Consider the following 20,985-nt stretch of genomic DNA (forward strand, 5'->3'; position numbering starts at 1 on the left):
ACAGAAAAAAGACCATCACTTTTGCAGCCCCTCAAAACAGCACCAAAAGCATCAAGAAAATTATATAAAGAGACATGTCTCCTAAGAAAGAGGGACATTGTTTGTTGATAATGAACATTAATGTATCAACGTTTCATTTTCACATTCATTCTCACTTAAATATTACTAAACAGAAATCAGTTCTTTCCTCCTTTTCCTATTGCAATATTTGTCTTTTAAGAAAATATTTTTTCATGGTCATCTATTCAATGAATAATAAATATCAAATTGGGTTTTTATAAAACATTCTGCCCTGAGATAGAACTATGTTTACACCTGGTTCAAAAGACAGATATTTTTTTACTCAAGTGCTCAACACTCTTTTGCAGTGCCTGATTTGAAGAGCTGACTTGCCCTCTGGCTCACAGAAAAATCCTGCTGAATGAAGGACATTAAAAACATTTCACAAATCTACAAATATTCATCCAATGAAGAATAGAGTACTATGAATAGAAAATATGTGCCTTAAATGTCCGCTGAGCCATATGCATGTACGGTGTATGTACAATTTGTTCCTTTAAAAATTTTTATCACTTTACTTCTTAAACCTGTCTCAGATTTTAAAAATTACAGTTGCCAAGTCAGAACAGTATTACACATAGTCCTCAATTTACAACCACAGTTGGAATTTTTTTTCAACCTTTCTGCAACGATTGTTAAGAATCACTGCAGTTGTTAAATGAATCACAAGGTCATTTAAGCAAACCCAGTTTCCCTCATTGACTTTGCTTGTTGAAAGCTGTCTAGGAAGGTCACGAACAGTGATCAGATGATCTCAGGACACATTGTAAATATATACCTGTTGCCAAGTGCCTAAATTTTGATCATGTGATCTTGGGGATCCTGCAAGAGTCGTAAATGGGAGGACTAGTTGAAAGTCCATTTTTTCCAATGCCATGTAACTTTGAATGGACACTAAAAGGATGGTTGTAAGTCAGGGATTTTCCATATACCAGTTGTGAATTGATTGAGCCTACTAAAATGAAATGCAGTTAAGGTACATTTTGGTTTTGCTGTCTACTTGTGCTAGTTCAACCATGGCTGGCTGAGGAATTCTGGGAGTTGAAGTCCACAAGTCTTAAAAGCTGTCAAGTTTGGAAACCCCTGATCTATGTTGTGGCTCTTACAGTACAGTACAGTACAGTACAGTACAGTACAGTACAGCCAACTGCTGACCTGTGACACATATTTAAGGATCTGTATTCAATAATAACACAAATTTATTTTTTTTCTGTTTTCCTTTATGTGCAGATTGCAAAAGACATGCACCAGATGAAAGTCAGATATGTGAAAGTTATCAAAGAGCTGGAGCATGTTGGGAAAAAAAGCCAGGTGATTTTTTTTTTTTTTCCTGTTTTGACAGAAGCAATCCACATGTTCAATTGCTTTTCATTTCACCTTGAGAACAAACATGAGTCAACAGGACCCTTTCTACTTCAGTTACATCTGATAAAGGCTGTCAGATGGTTGGCATGGAATATGACTTATTTTGACTGCAATTGTCTACACAGTTATGTAGGATTAAGCCTTGTGCATTTATAAGACAGCATTGTTAGGAAGATTTTTTTTTTTCCCAAATGTGATGCATCTCTTGTTTACTGGATGTATTGGAACTCCCCAGATTTTTAACACATGTGGAAAGCACCAGATGAAAAAAGCCTACCCTAACCTATTGAAACTAATGAGAGTCTAATGTAACAAACTTTGTTTAGGATTAGGCTAGTTTGTAGAACAGCCACATTAAAGAAATGTTCAGGAGAGAACATTCTCCTGAAAACGTAGAGAGATTTATCTCTTCTGGTCTAATTCATTTACATCCGTGTTTTTCAAACTTGGCAACTTTAAGATGCTGCTTGGGAGTTGAAGTCCACAAATTTTAAAATTGCAGGCTTCAGAAACCTATGTTGTGAGTTGCGTTCTGTCTTTTGCCCCATTCTTAATATGATGGTGACTTTTGAAAAATAAACTCTAGTTTTCATATTAGAAGATAGCGCCCTCTAGTGGTTTTTCTGGATATCCGCGAGGTGAAAGCATTTACAGTAAAGATCCAATTAACTAGCAATAAAAAGATATGTCTCCTTGAATTGAGCCTGTGGTGACTTAAATCTGCAGATGCATCATGTAGTTTTCTTATCAATAGTGAAGAAATAATTTGCCACTTTTTGGGATATATTTCAACATCCTTAGAGCCTAACGTCCAAATACTAAACATTCTTGATTCTAGCAATTTTGGGGATTTATTTTTTTGTTTAGATTACCCAAGGTCTGAGAATAACCTTCTGAAAAGTGTGTTTGTGTGTGTGTGTGTGTGTGTGTGTGTGTGTGTGTGTGTCTGTGTGTGTCTGTGTGTGTGTGTGTGTGTGTGTGTTTGTGTGTGTGCGTTACATACAAACATATAGCTATATCTGTACCAATAGAATATGAATACCTATACGAATATCTATACTCAGTGCTTTTTTTTGTCATAGAACACACCGGAACAGAGTTCTGGCACCTTTTTTCAACGGATTTTCCAAGTTTTAAAAGTAACTTTTGAAAATTTGATGTTTGGTCCACGTGGACTTGAATTGCCCTGTCAAGCGTAGCAGGTCGGCGGCAAAATCATTAAAACGATGCATGAGGGCTGCTTGTGTGTCGAGTCTGATACATGCGTACTTCGCATTAGTTGTAATGGTGCTGCTCGGCTTGTGATTGGTCATGTAGTCGCACGCTGAGTGCTTACTGCGGGTGGTGACCATTATGTTTCGTTACCCAAATGATGTGTGTGGGTGTGTGTACAGTAATTGACTACGTGCGAAAGGTAAATTTATGTTAAGGACTGAATATGTATGTATGTATGTATGTATGTATGTATGTATGTATGTATGTATATAATAAAAGATAAACAAGATGTGAGTTCCGGCACCTTTTTTTCTTACAAAAAAAGCACTCCCTATACTTATACATACTTATACCTATACATATAATCTTGCCTCTCTGTCTATTAGTTTTATGGAATTAAAAAAAATAGAAAAAAAATTGGGAAAAGATGGAAGGGAAAGAAAGATAGAATGTGTGCTTTAAGAAGGGTTGGGAAAAAAATTGTCCCTTCAAATATCTGGAAATATTTCCATATATTCTTCTGTGTCTGAATTCCTAGCACAGGGGTGGATGATCTTTTAAAGGACTAGCACTGCAGTCACCAATCATGCACAGAGACAGACACACAAAAATGGATGGGTATGCATTAAAAGCCCCCTCCTGCAAAATGAACCCCCATTAATTATGTCCTCTTTTTGGAGGAGGAAAGGAAAGGCCATGAGGGACCTCAATGCTCCTTTGTTCTTCTTCCCATCAACCGCCAAAACATTCTCACTTTTGCTTGGAAGAAAGCAGCTACAATCAGGAATCTTCCTTTTCTTCCAGTAAAATAGTTGACTGTTATGTTAGTTTTGCTGTAACTGTGCTTATTACGTGTCTTCCCTAAGGGAAAAAAAGCTTCCTCATCAGTCGAGGTGATAGTGGTTAATTTAGATCTCACTTGAAGGCACAAAGCATGAGCAGTTTTACTGCAGGTTTTTGCAGATATCCATTACCATTTGAAGCTGGAAACTGTGATCTTCTCATTCAAGTTGAATTAGGCACTCTTGTATTTGACATACTTGCCCTGTGATCTGTTGTCTTAGAACATAATTATTTCACTAGCTGCTCTCTGCATCACACCCAATGCGTTTTTAATGCTGTTATTAAAACTGCATAATTAAGAATAACTAACTCTCCAAATGATTTAATTTCATTTGGAATATCAGAGGTCTGTGAACTGTCTAGTCATTTCAGATGAAAATATAATTCTTTGATAGTACGTATCAGCAGGACTTTGGGAAACTTAATACTGTAGAACTTGGTGCATGAGAAAATAAAACTCATAAAATTTTAAAAGTTCTATTTGCATCTGGATATTTGTATACAACAGCAGGCTTTATTTAACAGCAAAGGCAGACAACATTTGCCTTTCCTCTTTGTTCATGCTATTCCTTTATTTACAGTAGTGGCCAAAATTGTGGAAACGTTTTGGGAAAAGTGTACATTTGAGGTTTGATGGCTAATAACACCACTTTTTTGGGGGGAGTAGTACCATAAAATTATATATCAATGGAAAAATAATTTAATCAAGAATGTAATGCAACGAAGTTTGTTCAATTATCTGTACTGTATTCTATGAAAAGTTATAGCCAAATAACCAGAAAAAGGAAGCACAACTTGCTTAGGTTGATATCACATAGCTTTCCTTCATCTGATTGTAGCCAATGAGCAGGAGTGTTTAGAGAGCCAATCAGGTGTCATCTTGTTTTGGCAATGAGCCAATCAAATCACAGTAGGATTCAGTTATTGATGTCATGTATTGAAACACATTTGTCAGTGTGTTATGTGATCGCTATCAAGTTGGTTGGGGTTTTTTTTTCTTTCATTTAGTGAGCTTGTAAAACATAATAAAATTAAAGTAATGGTGCAAAGAGTTGATTGATTGCCCAGAAAGCGATGTAAAATAGTATTATTAAGTGAACAAGGCTACAGTTATAAAGAAATTAGAAGAAAAATTGGTGGAAACTTAACCAAAGGTGGCATTTCTACTGTACACTTTTCCTAAAAGGTTTCCACAATTTTGGCCTCTACTGTACTTACTTGCCATTTGTCTGAAATGGTATAGGGTCTCCTGCCAAGGTCTCTTCCAATTCTATCATTCTATGTTCCATGTTCTATGTGCCCATCCCTGATTATAATCTGGAAGAATTGTCTAACAAGAAATGTTAGCCTTGTTGGGCACAAATATATGTTAGTCCAGTTATTGCAGCATATTTTAATTCTGTCCTTACTTCCCTGGCCTTTGATTCTTTGCTTGGAAGATGCAAATAATCAGGATTACAAAACCCATTACCCCTCACAGCTATGAAATAAATGAAATAAAAGAAATCCCAGTTCTCTGGATGGATGGTTTCACCTGACTGCAAAGAAGACATTTTGTTACTCAAGAAAAAGGATGAGGCAATTCACTCTATGAATAGAAAACAACTGAAATAAGAATGTGTAATCCTGAAGAGTGGTTGAGATGAGAGGGTGATCCTATATTTAAAGTATTTGGGACTTATAGGTAGTACTGATTTGGACCAAAAATATTATTCGAGTATAATAACCCAATTTTGACCAGAGTTGAGTTTTATTTTTTCCCCAAAAAGAATTTTCTGATACTTTCCATTTTCTCACAAATAATTAAATAATAATAATTCCTACAACACAACTTTGTACAGATGCCTCTACTATTCTTTCTGCTGGCTGCCGTTCTCTTCCAAAATATAGGGGTCCCCAACCTCCAATCCATGGACCGGTATCGGTCTGCAGACTGTTGTGAATCTGGCCGCACAAGCAGTGGGTGAGCTTACAAAGCTTCATTTGTGCATGCGCGAAATTGAGTTGCGTGCACTAAACCATCCCCTCCCTCCCCACCATTACCCACCGCTGCCAGTCCGCAGAGCCAGAAAATTGGGGACCACTGGATTAACAGCAGGGAAAAATAGTGTGTGGGGGGGGGGAACATCCAGATTTTGTTTGAAGGCTCCTTCCTAGGGTTAATTCCTGAGGGGTATTATCTCTACTGATCCAAGCATTTGGAGGCTTCCAAGTAAAACATTTTGTAATTTTGTAATTTCAAAATCTTTGCAGGTAGAAACCCCAAACACTTCAGGAGGTTAGCAATCTCATGTTACTTGGGCCATTTTATTGATTTATTTAAATGGTTTGCCCATTCTTGCTCCTATGATAGTTGTCAAAATCTTCTAATAATATAATAATATAGGCAGCTACATAAAGGCCAAAGTTAGGAATCCCTGATTTTCTGGTTTGTCCCCAACTGAGTAAATTACTGTAGAAAGTCAGGTTGTTATCAAGTGTCTATTACAAAAAAAGAAGCATAATCCAAATGTTTAGGTTCAGAGAATTTTTTTCTCCAATAGCTGTCATTAAAGATTATTTTCTTCACTATAATCTGCTGATAGGAGCAAGCCATAATGTCAGTGAAAAACCAATACAGCGACAAAATAAAGCACCTGAGAGCTTCTTTGGAAGCCTATCAAGAAATGGTAGGAAAAGAAAAGCTATGCTGGCAAGACACAAGAAAGGTAAGAAGCAAAATGCAGTCATCTTGAATGAAAGGTAGACAACTACATAGATACCATATGCATGATTTATGAATTGCTTCTTGTCTTCTTCTGCATTCTTAATGATGGGCAGTGCTGTTATGTGCAACGTTGCTTTTTCTTTCTTCAAAGTCCCCTGTTAAGGAAATAAAATGTCTAGCTTTGCTCTGTGTATTTTCAAGTTTGGATAGAGTATCCACCCAAGAGCTGACCTCATTCCAAATCCACAGTCATAGATCCAGAAATATCAATCCCTTCCAGTGTAACCATCACTCAGTGTTACCTCAATAACTGCTAGGTGAGATGACTGAATCCATTTTCATAACATACAAAATGTAGCAGGAGTGAATCATCTTTCATGTTTGAATGCATGCTCCTTTCTTACCTTTTTTGTTATGGAACAAATACCATCATTGACGCTCAAAGATCAACCAGAAGCCAGCAGACCCTTCATTTCCTTTGTATCATTTATTACACATCCAGAAATTGGAAGAAGAAAATAGGAAGCTGAGAGAGGAAAAGGAGGACCTCATGAATCAGCTCCAAGTGCAAGATATGAATGCAGACAAAGAAAAGGAAGTACAGAATCAGGTTTGTTAAACATTCTTGGAAACAAGCCAGGTTTTTCTTTCAACTAAAATTATATTTTCTTCTTCCCTGTGTGCTCATGTACATTATTTTCATTATTTAAACTACATAATTATTTCTCATTTGCAGCACTTTTGTTTTCTGTATTTATGTTCATATTTATATTTTCGGATTTACAGTGCATTTAGAAAGTATTGAATCCTCCTTCACTTTTGTCAATTTTGTTATGCTGCAGCCTGGTTCAGTTACAGCCTTGAGACTTTTGGGATATGACACAATAAACTTTGCACACCTGGATTGGGGGATTTTCTGCCATTCTTCCTTGCAAATCCTCTCAAGTTCAGTCATGTTGCATGGCAACTGTCAGTGGACAGCCATTTTCAGATTCCTCTAGAGATGTCAATAGTGTTCAAGTCGAGAGCTTCCGGTGTGAGGCGACGGCGATGGCGGCTAGCTTTTAGCCGTCCAGCTGGGGAAGTGTCAGAGCCGCGGAGCGCAGCGTGCATCAGCTGGCCCGCGGCTCGAAAATCCCTTCCCGGGCAAAGGGAAGGGACAGAGAGTGCAGGGATAGAGGTAGAACCCCTGAACCCCCTCTGGATTTGTTTCTAGAGGGGGTGAAAGGAGTGTTCCCTCGGAGCTCCTGCTGATCTCCGCCTCCCAGCTGTTTTTGCTTCCTAGGAAGCAAAAGAAACCGCCGCTTCTATCTCCGTGTTATAGCATTCTGGTGAGTAATTTTTAAACGGACGGAGCAGTTTAAAGGATTTTTTGTTATAATTTAGGTGTTTATTTTTTCTATTTTTTGATTTCTACTATTATTCCTCCTTTTTTTGTTATATTAGTGAAAGGATTTAAGATGGCGCTTTGAAAGTGTCGGAGTTTTTTTTTCCTTTCTCTTTTGTTTTACTTTCCCTTTTTAAGGACTGGTTTTTGCTTTTACTTTTGCTTTTGGCTTAGAAATTTTTTCTTTTGAATTGTTTGCTCTTTTATTTTTTATTCTTTGGATTTACTCTGGACTTTCAAGGACTATAGCTTGTCTCTTTTTAAAAAAAATTTTTTTTTCCCTCCTCCCTTCCTGGCTGGAGGGGAAAGGGAAGTGACAATTGTGCTTTTTAAAATGGCTTAAAAGAGGCAGCAGCCTTCCTCAATACCCAAGGTTATTTCTTCTCCTATAACTTCCACTGCACAGCTACAACAACAATCTAAACATGTACCACCGGCTCAGCCACCACCCTCCCCTCCTCTATCTGGACTTTCAGCACAAGAGGTTAGAGGCATAATGGGAGAGATTGTAGTTCAAATGAGAGAGGAAATGAATCAATTTGTCTCACAGATTAAATCAGAAATTAAATCTGATCTCAAAGAAGAGATAACGGGGATAAAGACTAAATTGCAAGAAAACAATAATGAATTACGACAAGATATACTGGCAGCTGTTTCAGGTTTGGCTACTGTGGTGGTTAAGCTCGATGCAAGGCTTGAGGAAGTGGAAGACAAAGTTGACTCTTTGGATGACAAAATTCAAGATGTGGAAAGGAAGGTGGACTCCTCACAAGAAGATATTTTGATGTTTCAGTACAGACAAATGGAGTATGCCCTGAGGATCAGAGGCCTCAAGGAAGATGTGAATCAAGATCTGGTGGAGGTGGTCCTTACTGATCTGGCGCTGGCCTTGGATATGGATAAAGGAGAATTACAGAGAGAAGTGGAAAAAATTTATAGGCTCAACTCCTGGATTGCTAAGCAGAAGAACTTGCCTAGAGATGTGGTGATTTATTTTACAAAGAAGTCCCTGCGGAATGAGATTATACAAGCTTTTTACAATAAAAGATTTCAGATTGCTGCCCAAGATGTCATCATTCTAAAGGAAATCCCATCCAAAATTTTAAGAAGCAGGAAAGACTTTGCTTTTTTAACCAATGAGCTTAAAGCTAGATCGATGCCATTTAGATGGGAAATTCCGATGGGTATTGTTTTGAGCCATGCTGGGACACGCTACAGATTGAACACAGTTGACAAAGCTAGAGATTTTTATACTTCGGTCCTGGGTGCAGGCTCAACCTCATCTGGTCGGAAATCTCTGAGTGGTAAGGAAGTTGAGCAGCAATCTGAGGCATTAGATTTGGTTTCCGCTGGGATGATAGAAGCTGTAAAGCAACGCCAGACGGAGGTTAAAGAGCAGAGGATGACCCGTGCAGCCTATAAGCGTAAAGAGAAGGAGCAACGTAAAAAAGAGCCTAAAGAGAGTTCTCCTGGAAGTGCATCACCGCCGGTGGGAGGAGCAAGACCCAAGAGTTATGCAACACACGCAGCTCTTTCAGAGTTTGATGGTGTCTTCTCCAGGCTGCGTGCCAAGGGAGATGGCAAAGTTTTTGACCTGGAATGTTAATGGATTGAATTCTCCTCAGAAACGCAAAAAAATCTTTTATTATTTGAAGCAACATACTAATGATGTTATTTGCTTACAGGAAACTCATATTTTACTTAAAGATCAGAAATATTTAGTTAATGCTCGTTTGGGATCTCATTTTATATCTTCTGCTCCTGGGAAGAAAGGGGGAGTTGTTATATATGTTAAACAAAACCTACCAGCTTGTCTGGTAGAATCAGATCCCCAGGGGAGATATGTGATGATTGAACTTGGTATTTATGGTAAGAAAATACTTATAGTTGGACTTTACGCTCCAAATCAACAACAGGAACAATTTTATAAGCAGTTACATCAAAAAATAACATTGCTTGATTATAGATCAGTGGTATTAATGGGTGATTGGAATGGTGTCTTAGATATACAAAGGGACAAGAAAGGTTCCTCTCCTTTTCTTAAACAAGCAAGGCTACCTAAAGCCTTTTTTGATATGAAAGAAGACTGGGAATTAAGGGATTATTGGCGGGAACGTAACCAAGAGGAGAGAGACTTTACTTTTTTTTCTGATAGACACCAATCTTTTTCAAGAATTGACTTTTTCTTGATTACCACGGACTTGTATAATAAAGTAAAGAATGTAAAGATTTTTCCTAGATCACTGACGGATCATAGTCCAGTTTGGATGGAGCTGATTCAAGAGAAAGAGGAAAGAAGATCCTGGAGAGTTAATGAAAATTTGTTTAGACAAGAGAAGAATGTTCAAAAATTAAAGGAGTGTTTAAAGGACTATTTTGCTTTGAATATGTATAAGGGGACTTCAATGTCAATGGTATGGGATGCAGGTAAAGCATTTATGCGCGGTGTTTTGATAAAAATGAATAATTTTTATAAGCGAAATCAGATTCAGAAACGTAGAGAACTTGAAGATGAAATTAAACTAAAAGAAAGGGCTTTGATTCTAAATCCTTCTGATGAAAGTACTAAAGAATCTGTAAAGTTATTAAGGTCACAATTTAATATGTTGATAGCAGATCAAGCTGCAACCAACTTATTATTTATGAAACAAAATACATTTTGTAATGCTAATAAGCCGGGAAGATGGTTGGCTTATCAATTAAGAAAGAAACAGAGACAGAGAATAATAGAGAAAATAAATTACAAGGGTAAACTAGTTTCTCAGAAGGAATTAATTAAAAAAATCTTTTTTGGATTATTATCAAAACTTATATAAATCTACTAATGTACAATTGTTAGATATAAATAAATATTTAGCTGAGGCAAGTTTCCTAAACTGACTGAGGATCAGAAATATGAAATTAATGGCTTAATTACTAAGGAGGAAATTGCCTCAGCAATTCAACAATTGAAATTAGGGAAAGCACCGGGTACGGATGGGTTAACAGCTGTTTATTATAAAGCTTTAATGGAGGAGATGATCCAACCATTAAATGATCTTTTTAATGGTATCTTACAGGGTTTAGAGATTCCTCCTTCATGGCGTAGTGCCTTTATATCATTGATTCCAAAGGAGGATCAAGATCTTACTTTACCAAAAAATTATAGGCCTATATCTCTTTTAAACGTGGATTATAAGATATTTGTAAAAATTTTGGTAAATAGGCTTATGAGGGTGGTGCATCATCTTGTGCATAAAGATCAATCAGGGTTTATAACAGGAAGGTATATGAAAAACAATGTTAGACAAATTATTAATCTATTAGAATACTTAGATAAGAACAACCAAGTTCCTGCAGGGCTCATATTTTTAGATGCTGAAAAAGCATTTGACCAATTGAATTGGCATTTTATGCTAAGAGTAATGGAAGAAATGAATTTTGGTGAAAACATATTACAAGCCCTTAAGGTAATATATCAAAAACAAACAGCACAACTTATTGTTAATGGAGGTCTTTCGGAGGTTTTCACAATAGAGAAAGGTACTAGACAGGGGTGTCCTTTATCGCCATTGTTGTTTGTTTTAACATTGGAAATATTATTGATCAAAATTCGAGAGTCTCAGGAAATTAAAGGAATATATGTTAATAAAAAAGAATATAAGTTAAGAGCTTTTGCGGATGACTTGGTTGTTACTTTGTCGCAACCTGATTATTCTGTAGTAAACTTATTACAGTTGATTCATCATTATGGTTTGGTCTCGGGTTTTAAGATTAATGTAAATAAGACCAAAATTTTACCTAAAAATATGTCTAGTCAGGAGAAGCAGATTTTGACTAACTTGACGGGTTTTGAGATTGTTAATAAGGTAAAATATTTGGGGGTGATGTTGTCTGTTTCTAATGTAAAATTATTTAAAAATAATTATGAAAGGTTGTGGGTCAGGGTACAGAAGGACTTGAAGAACTGGGAAAAGTTGCAATTATCCCTCATGGGAAGAATTGCAGTGATAAAAATGAATATTTTACCCAAGTTTCTTTTTCTGTTTCAAATGTTACCAATTTTGAAAAATGAGATTAATTTAAATGAGTGGCAGAAGGGTCTTAATAAATTTATCTGGGCAGGGAAAAAGCCAAGGGTTAAGTTTAAAATTATGCAAGACTTCCGTGAGAGGGGTGGACTTAAGGTACCAAATTTGAAATTATATTATGATGCGGTGGTTTTAACACTAATCAGTGATTGGGTAAATTTGACAAATTCTGAGATACTTTATTTAGAGGGATGGGATTTACTTTATGGGTGGCATGCCTATTTAATATTCAATAAAAAAATGGATTGGGCTTTTAAATCTCATATCTTAAGAATTTCTTTACTTAGGATTTGGAGAAAATATTATAAAAGTGATTTCAAAGTACCATTATGGGCTATACCTTGGCATGCGATAGAAGCAATAAAAAGAGGGGTTAAAATGGATATGGTGTCTTATAGACAGTTACTTAAATGGGATGGACAAAACTGGCAATTAAAATCACGGGAAGAGTTAGCACAAGAAAACTTTATTTATTCTTGGTTCCAATATAGGCAATTATTAGACAGATGGAAGATGGATTGTAAGGTGGTTTTCTTAGAGAAGATGAAAATCTTATCAAGCAAGTGAAGGATTCAAGACAAACCCACATTAAGAGAATTTATGCGGTTTTAGTTGAATTGGATTCAGAAACGGAACTAATTAAAGATTGTATGATAAGATGGGCGCAGAATTTTGGTGAACCAGTCTCATTGGACACCTGGGAAAATATTTGGGTGAGAAATGTCAAATTTACACAAGCACAGAACTTAAGGGAGAATTTTTATAAAATGTTTTATAGATGGCACCTTGATCCACAAAAAATGTCTTATATGTACCCTGACGTGCAACCCAAATGTTGGAGATGTGGTTATAAGGAGGCTTCCTATTATCATATTTGGTGGTCATGCAGAGAGATAAAAGCATTTTGGATCAAAATATGGTGGAATATCCAGAGAATTTTTAGAAGGAGGGTAAAATTTACTCCGCAATTATTTTTGTTAGGTATTGTTACAGATTGTGATACAAAGGAGGTTGTTTTGATGTTAAATTTGATTACAGCCGCTAGGCTGTTAGTAGGACAATATTGGAAGAAGGAATCTTTGCCTACATTGCAGGAATGGTTTCTTAAAGTAGCTTATCTGGCGGAAATGGCAAAGATTTCGGCTTTCTTAAAGCAACAAACGCAAGAGAAGTTTCTTGCTGTTTGGGATAAATGGATAAAATTTATACAATTTAGATTGGGTATACAAAAATATTATATAGTTTTTTCATAAGTTTTATTTTCATATATATTATAGATAATCTTTTTATATATATAAATATAAAGTTCTTAATTTAATTTTTATTTTTACTTTTTAAGCCTATATGCTCTGGGAAGCTCAGGGGGGGGGGAAGGGAGGGGGGGGGGTTTTGGGAGGGGTGGGGTTTTTTTTTTATATATATATATGTATTGTTTAGTTTTATTTTTTTGTATATGTTGTCTCTTGTTTTGTATTCTTTTTTCTTTTTTGTAAAATTTATAAAACTTTTAATAAAAAAAAAAAAAATAGTGTTCAAGTCAGGGCTCTGGCTGGGCCAGTTTAGGATATTCAAAGAGTTGTCCTTAAGCCACTCCTGTGTTGTCAACATGATCATTGTCATGTTGGAAAGTGAACCTTCGACCCAGTCTTACGTCCTGAGCACTGTGGTAAAGCTTTTTATTGAGGATATCCTCGTACTTGCTCTATTCAGCTTTCCTTCAACCTTGACCAGTCTCCTAGACCCTGATGCTGAAAAACACTCCCACAGTTGCCACCACCATGCTTTACTGATGCGATGATCCCGGGCAGGTGCTTGGCTTTCTTGGTTTCATCAGATCAGAGAATCTTATTCCTCACAGTCTGAGAGTCTTTCAGGTTTTTTTTTGTTTTGTTTTGTTTTTCAAACTCCAAATGGGCTGTCATGTGTTTTGCACTGAGGAGAGGCTTCCGTCTTGTCGCCCTGCCATAAAACCGAAATCAGTGGAGGGCTGCAGTGATGGTCATTCTTCTGGAACTCTGCCCCCTCTCCACACAGGATCTCTAGAGCTCAGTCAGAGTGACCATCGGGTTCTTTATATATTCAAAATGGGCAGTATTTAATATTTATTTGCTATGTATATGTAGGGGTGTGGGTCTATACATATGTTGTACATAGTATGTTTAAGTGTGTGTCATGTAAGTGTTTCACTTTGAGAGCGGGCAACTAAATTTCATTTTTGATGTGTGCCGTTGTGCCCACAGTAAAAAAATAACAATAAAGGTTATCTTATCTTGTCTTATCTCATCTCATCTTATCTTCTTTGTCACCTGTCTTATTAAAGCCCTTCTCCCCCAATTACTCAGTTTGACAGGACAACCAGCCTTTGGAAGAATCCTGATTATGCCAAACCTCTTCCATTTCAGAATTATGGAGGCCACTGTGCTCCTTGGAATGTTCAGTGCAGCAGAAATTTTATTGTAGCCTTCCCCAGATCTGTGCTTTGCAAAAGTCCTGTCTCTGAGCTCTGCAGGCAGTTCCTTTGACCTCATGGCTTTTCCTCTGCTACAGCATACATAGTCAGATGTGTCAGGCCTTCTCTAGAGATGTGTGTGCCTTTCCAAATCATGTCCAATCAATTTAATTTACCACAGTTCAACTCCAGTTAAGATGTAAAAACATGTTGGCAACTATCAAGAGAAATGGGAGGCACCTGAGCTAAATTTCAAGTGTTGTTGCAAAGGGTCTGAATACTTATGCCAATGTGATATTTCAGTTTTTTTCTTTTTAATAAATTTACAGACATTTCTAAAATTCAGTTTTTACTTTGTCATTATGTAGATTAATGAGGAAAAAATTAATTTCAACAACTGTAGAATCAAGCTGCAGCATAACAAAATTGACAAAAGTCAAGGGGGTCTGAATACTTTCTGAATGTACTGTATATTACACTTATTATATCCTAGAGGACCAGAATGCATTTAAGCAGTCAAGCTACTGTATGTATGATCTGCCACTTCTATTACTGGTTTATGAAATAATGGAAGAAAATTATTTCTGATTTCACTGTTGTTTTTTTCAGTCTTGGCTCTTAAAAAGTATTATGCAGAAGCTACATTGTCTGTATACCGAGCATAATTTAAGTAAGTGTTTTGCCTCAAAAAACCTTTGTTTTTTCATGTATTATAGACATTGCAGCTATTATGCCTTTCTTTATTCCTCTTTTATTTAGTATTTGTATTTTAATTATTTGGTATTCGTACTTTGCTGTTTTTTATTTATTTTATTTATATATGTTTTGATATCTCAGGAATTATACATGTAATTCTAATTAAACCTCTGTCTTCAAGTTTTCATCATAATTACCTTCTTTCTATAATCTATTCTTCCTAATCATTAAAACCATATGTGATGAAATCATTTTCTTTTTTACAGAAAAATATCCATTGATGAATGCCAATAGTGATATTTCTCTATAATGATCCGTTTTTAATACATTTTCTCTTGCTGTTCAGCTATCAAGGAACTTCAGAGAAGTAGACTGGACCTTGAAAAAGTGCAGAAAATGGTAAATAGCCAGATAAAATTACATTGTGGTCAGCAAAAAGAATCAATATTAGATGAAACAAATATTGCACTTCAGATGAAGAATAGTAGTTAGGTTAAGTTGCTTATAAAGAATGAAGAATAATTCAACTGGAAGAAAAAAACACTATAATATTTTCTAGTTCTTTCTGCCTTAATTGGAATAGTCTTAAACTTTTTGAGTTGGACTGTCTGGAACACCATTTCATTTTGAAAATGTTATCGGGTTTGGTTTTAACTTTATATTTTTAAGTGTTTTAATTAGTCTTTGAAAAAATTAACCTGAAAATTTTGTCAGATTCATTTTCCTGTTTTGCTCAGCTAACATATAATTTTCATAACTAAGGTGACTTAGAGATAAGCACCAGTAATAGTTTGATGAGCAATTTGTTGGTTTCAAAATCACATAGTCTGTGGCCAACAGCAGTTATTATAGAAATGAAAACACTTTTAGTAATAAATGAATTAAAATGTTTTAGATAAAGTTTAGTTTCTTTCAGGTAACTGAAAATAGAGAAAGAGAGAAGAATGCAAGAGAAACTAAATCTGACACTATAGCACAGAATGGACAAGATTGCTTTGTGGTAAGCCTCATCTTCATTTTTCAGTAGAGGCCAACATCTGAATTTTTTTCCCAATTTGTAACACATCAGTGATGCTTTGCAGCTGGTATCATATGAAATTTGGTTTCAGGAAAACATCAACATTCCACAATTGCTGTCAGTTTTGGTGCTAGGCTGACATTTTAGAAAAGCAGACAAATTCAAATTTAAGATAGCAAGACCTTAACTTCTTTTGGAGCATCACTAGGCATTACTAGCGTAACTTTGAAACCTTGCTCTTTTGTAACATTTTCAATCAAATACTTTAAACATGCATTATTGTTCTTTAAATAGAAGTACACTTTAACCCTTCTTGCTAATCTGGGCACAGTTTTCTTACCATTCCTTGAGGCAATATATCAAAATTTCTTTGTATCACTCAGGTAGATATAGAAGAACCACAAGATTATTTATCAGAAGAGAAATTTCTGTTGGCAATTAAAGCCAATCTGGAACAGGTCAAATCATCCTTACAGAAACGAGAGACAGAGCTGAAGGACCTTCTACAAAGTAAACACTGGTGTAGCCCTCAACTTCTAGAAACATGAATGACACCGTGAGTGGAGAAAGGTCAGTATGGATGGGCATTTGAGGGGAGGCTGGGCCTAGAGGTGGAAATGCAAAACAGGCATGTCATCATACAAATGCCTTGATGAAAGTAAATGAAAGTAAATCTGTTTTTGTTTTGAATTGTATTTTGTGGCAAACATCAGATTATTTGTTTCTAACTATATGATTTGATCATTTCTATTCTTTTGTTTTTACATGGTTGCAATCAGCTCTAAATTTCCTTTAAATATGCACAGATACATGCCCCTCCCTCATGAGATAGGCAATTATATAAACTTGAATAAATAAATAAATAATAAAAGTTGGATTCAACCTATTATCACAAGAACATTAAAAGTAAATTTAAAAGGAGGAGTTGTATGACTGTTGCTTGTAAAAATTCTGCAACATGCATTTTGAATTATAAAATATTTTATACTGTGTTGAAGTTTTGTTTGTTGGGACAAACAATAATTTATATGAATTTATTTATATATTTGCTTGCTTGCTTGTTTTAAATAAAATTTATAGTCCTTCCAACTCATAGCAACTTTAGACAGCATGTAATCAGTTGAATGGTTGTCTTGCCTTGACATGAACAACTATAATAAACTTTAGAATGCCCAATGATCAATTAAATAACAAGAGAAATTAATGAATATATACATACATACATACATACATACATACATACATATATCCTTAATAACATTAAAAATGCGATTCCTAGGAAAACATATCAACACATATCATTTCTATATTTTATTGAGATAGACAGATAGATAGATAGATAGATAGATAGATAGATAGATAGATAGATAGATAGATAGATAGATATAGATATAGATATAGATATAGATATAGATATAGATATAGATATAGTACAAATAAAATACGAACACCAGGAGAGTATAAATATAAAAATATACTTTACTAAAAGCTGCCAAGCTTTTGTTTGGAAACTCCAAACATCATCAGGGCTAAGGAGCCAGTAAACAATGATGACTTAAATGGGTTTTGCCGGCATCTGCAGCCGGCTCATGGACTGCGTCACCAGTCCCGGCCGGTTAATTAGTGTTCCAGATGTTTCTTTATTACTCTCCTTACCCTTCCTTCTATGGTTCTTCCGGATCGTTCCTTCCACTATCTCATTACTGGCATTCATCTCCTCCACCACCCCTTTATCCTTATTTCCTTCCATAGTACTGACCCTCCTCCCCTTTTTGTTTTCATTTTCCACCCTGGGGGCATCTGTTTCTCCTCTATCAGTGTTACAAGCTTCCCTGAGCTCACAGACGCTCCCCCCCACACACGCTTTTCTCAATCCCTGCTCCACACCCTTTCTTCTCACTCCTCCACTGTCATAAGTAACTTTCATACGGGTATTGCATATTTCGGGGTTTATGCCCTCCTCCTCCGTCCTGGCAATCTTCGTGTCGACAGTTCTCCACCGTTCCATTTGTTTGCTGCATGATCGGGTGCTTACTCCATCTCTCATTTCATCATCCCCCCTCCTCCCTATCGCATGTTCTTCCCCATTGCTGATAGGAACGGTATTCAGGCGGACACCAGGTCTCCAGATCTCTGCGTTCTGATTCCCCGCGTTCTCACTCTCCTCTCCTGTGCTCGTCTTTGGGGGGACTTCAAAGTGTTCATCCCGGGGGGGCTGTATTGTTGGTGGGGGTATTCCTTGTCTGCAGAGGGTCCAGGCAGAACGCCATGTCTCTCCCTTTCACCGTATGCCTAGGCAATCGAGCCGTGCTTTCGTTCTTCTTCTCCCCCCTACCCACAGCGTCAGGCTGCAGACTCCTCATGCTGGATCTTCCACACTCTCCACAGTTGTTGTTAAATTCCGGGGGTGGGGGTCTATCGTGGTGATATTGGGGAAGGGGGAGGTCTTCCATCGGTGGATGATTACGTGTGTTTGACAGTGGTGGCCTCCTCAGAGGTTCATTAGAGCGGTATTGGTGTTGATTGGGCAAAACGGGGTTGCCCCTGGAGTGTCAAGGGTTAGCCAAAGTTCCATCTATCTGTTCAGGATGGAGGCCAGGTGTCTCGTCACATTTACAGCCGTACAAGCATTGTTCAGACCGTTTATAATGATTGGCATGGTGTTTAAAATCCCATTTCCTCAATGCTTGTTGCACTGGATGTAAGTCAATGTGATGATTCACCACATCTTTGTTGGAATACCACGCCTCTTTCAATAGCCGGCCTCCCTTAGTGGCATCCTCAGACATAACGCGAACATTCACAAAGTCAAACTGGTGGCCATGTTGTGCCATATGCATCCACAATTGAGAATGCTGCTCGCCCCTTCTTATAGCTAACTGATGTTCATGCAGGCGAGATCTTAAATGCTTAGCTGTTTCACCCACATAATTGCCATCGCAGTTCTTGCAATTGATTTTATAGATTACTGCTGATCTATCCATGGCAGGGAGTGGGTCCTTGGGGCAAACGACTTTGGACCGTAATGTCTGATTGGGTCTGTGGGCCACTTCTATTCCATGGGGGGCCAGCAGTCTGGCTGTTGCTTCCGAGACGTTATTAATATATGGCAAAGAGACACGCATTCTTTGTAATAATGGTTCCTCTCTCTTTTGGTTGTTCCGGGACTGGGGTGTAAGACCGTACTGTCTGATAAACCTCAAAGGATACCCATTACGTTGACAAATACGGAAAAGATATTGCCTTTTTTTCTTCTTAAACTCCTCAGTGCTGCAGTGGGAGTCCATGCGCTTAAACAATGCTTTAATGCAGCTAGCTTTATGAGATACGGGGTGGTTGCTCCTATAGTGGAGTATTCTGTCCGTGTGGGTGGGTTTACGAAACACCCCTGTAACGTCCCATCCAACTGGCGGTATATTGACACGTCCAGGAAGGCTAGGTGACCTTGTTTTTCTTCCTCCACTGTAAACTGGATGTCGGAGCAGATCGAGTTTAGTACTCTCATAAAGGTAGCTACATGTTGTTTTTTAACAACCGCAAACATGTCATCCACGTACCGAACCCAAAATTTGGGTTGGTATAAGGCCATAGCCCTGTGTTCTAGCTGTTGGAGTACTATTTCCGCTATAGTGCTAGAAATGGGGGAGCCCATAGGTGTCCCTTTAACTTGTTCGAAGATGGTACCCTGGAAGGTGAAATAGGTGGTGAGACATAATTGCGGGAGGTCATCTGTCTGAAGGGAGTCCTGGTGGTGGCTCCCTTCTGTATTCCTCAAGCGCTCTCCCAGGGCTGAAATAGCTAAGTCCTGGGGGATGGAGGTGAAGAGGAAGGTAACGTCGAACGATACCATCCTCTCATCATCCTCCACCCTAAGGGTCTTAATTCTGTTGAGGAATTCTTCTGCAGAATTGACTGTTGTGGGGCTACCTTCCACAAGGTGGAGTGCTGAGCCACTTCGCTAATCCGGATGTAGGGGTACCTATAAATGATACGATAGGGCGAAGTGGGGTGCCTTCCTTGTGGATTTTTGGGAGCCCGTAAAATCTAGCGAGCGCCGTGTCACGGGGGCGTATCTTCTTTAGGGTATCATCTCCGATTTTCTTACTGAATCAGAATGCAGAGATCTGGAGACCTGGTGTCCATCTGAATACTGTTCCTATCAGCAATGGGGAAGAACATGCAATAGGGAGGAGGGGGATGATGAATTGAGAGACGGAGTAAGCACCCGATTACGCAGCAAACAAATGGAACGGTGGAGAACTGTCAACACGAAGATTGCCAGGACGGAGGAGGAGGGCATAGACCCCCAAATATGCAACACCTGTATGAAAGTTACTTATGACAGTGGAGGAGTGAGAAGAAAGGGTGTGGAGCAGAGATTGAGAAAAGCGTGTGTGGGGGGGAGCGTCTGTGAGCTCAGGGAAGCTTGTAACACTGATAGAGGAGAAACAGATGCCCCCAGGGTGGAAAATGAAAACAAAAAGGGGAGGAGGATCAGTACTATGGAAGGAAATAAGGATAAAGGGGTGGTGGAGGAGATGAATGCCAGTAATGAGATAGTGGAAGGAACGATCCGGAAGAACCATAGAAGGAAGCGTAAGGAGAGTAATAAAGAAACATCTGGAACACTAATTAACTGGCCGGGACCGGTGACGCGGTCCATGAGCCGGCTGCAGATGCCGGCAAAACCCATTTAAGTCATCATTGTTTACTGGCTCCTTAGCCCTGATGATGTTTGGAGTTTCCAAACGAAAGCTTGGCAGCTTTTAGTAAAGTATATTTTTATATTTATACTCTCTTGGTGTTCGTATTTTATTTGTACCATAGACATGCCCAGGAGTCGTATTTTTATGCAAATTTTCCAGATATAGATATAGATATAGATATAGATATAGATATAGATATATAGATATAGATAGATATATATCCTTCAATTATTTAAAACAGTTCATAGCAAAATAATAATATCCATAATGCTATTCCCTTTCATAAAGAGACTCAATCAAAGTGCTATGGTGATTGTTGCTCTTAAATAATTGCTCTTAAATTAGCCTTGTAAAATTTCTTATTATAGTAAAGATCTAGAAAGCTGAGCTTTGTTAGCATGTCCATGTTCCTGCTGGAGATACTACCTTTGCATCATTGCTACGTAACCACATTATCTTGTCCAAGTGA

At 37.5% G+C, this 20,985-nt stretch overlaps 1 protein-coding gene across 1 annotated transcript in view; it reads left to right on the forward strand.

Annotated features, from left to right (window-relative positions):
* LOC120316228 overlaps positions 1-20,985 on the forward strand; it is a 62,122-nt gene that overhangs the window by 31,023 nt on the left and 10,114 nt on the right. The window contains exons 5-11 of the mRNA XM_039361574.1: positions 1,291-1,371; positions 6,069-6,191; positions 6,693-6,800; positions 14,706-14,766; positions 15,139-15,191; positions 15,709-15,792; positions 16,194-16,380. Coding sequence (XP_039217508.1) covers positions 1,291-1,371; positions 6,069-6,191; positions 6,693-6,800; positions 14,706-14,766; positions 15,139-15,191; positions 15,709-15,792; positions 16,194-16,358 — 675 coding nt within the window. The 3' untranslated portion in view covers positions 16,359-16,380. The remainder of the gene's footprint in view (positions 1-1,290; positions 1,372-6,068; positions 6,192-6,692; positions 6,801-14,705; positions 14,767-15,138; positions 15,192-15,708; positions 15,793-16,193; positions 16,381-20,985) is intronic.

This window comes from Crotalus tigris, unplaced genomic scaffold, assembly GCF_016545835.1.
Source record: "Crotalus tigris isolate CLP2741 ecotype Arizona unplaced genomic scaffold, ASM1654583v1 scf7180000017585.4430047, whole genome shotgun sequence".
NCBI classification, from domain to species: Eukaryota; Metazoa; Chordata; class Lepidosauria; order Squamata; family Viperidae; genus Crotalus; species Crotalus tigris.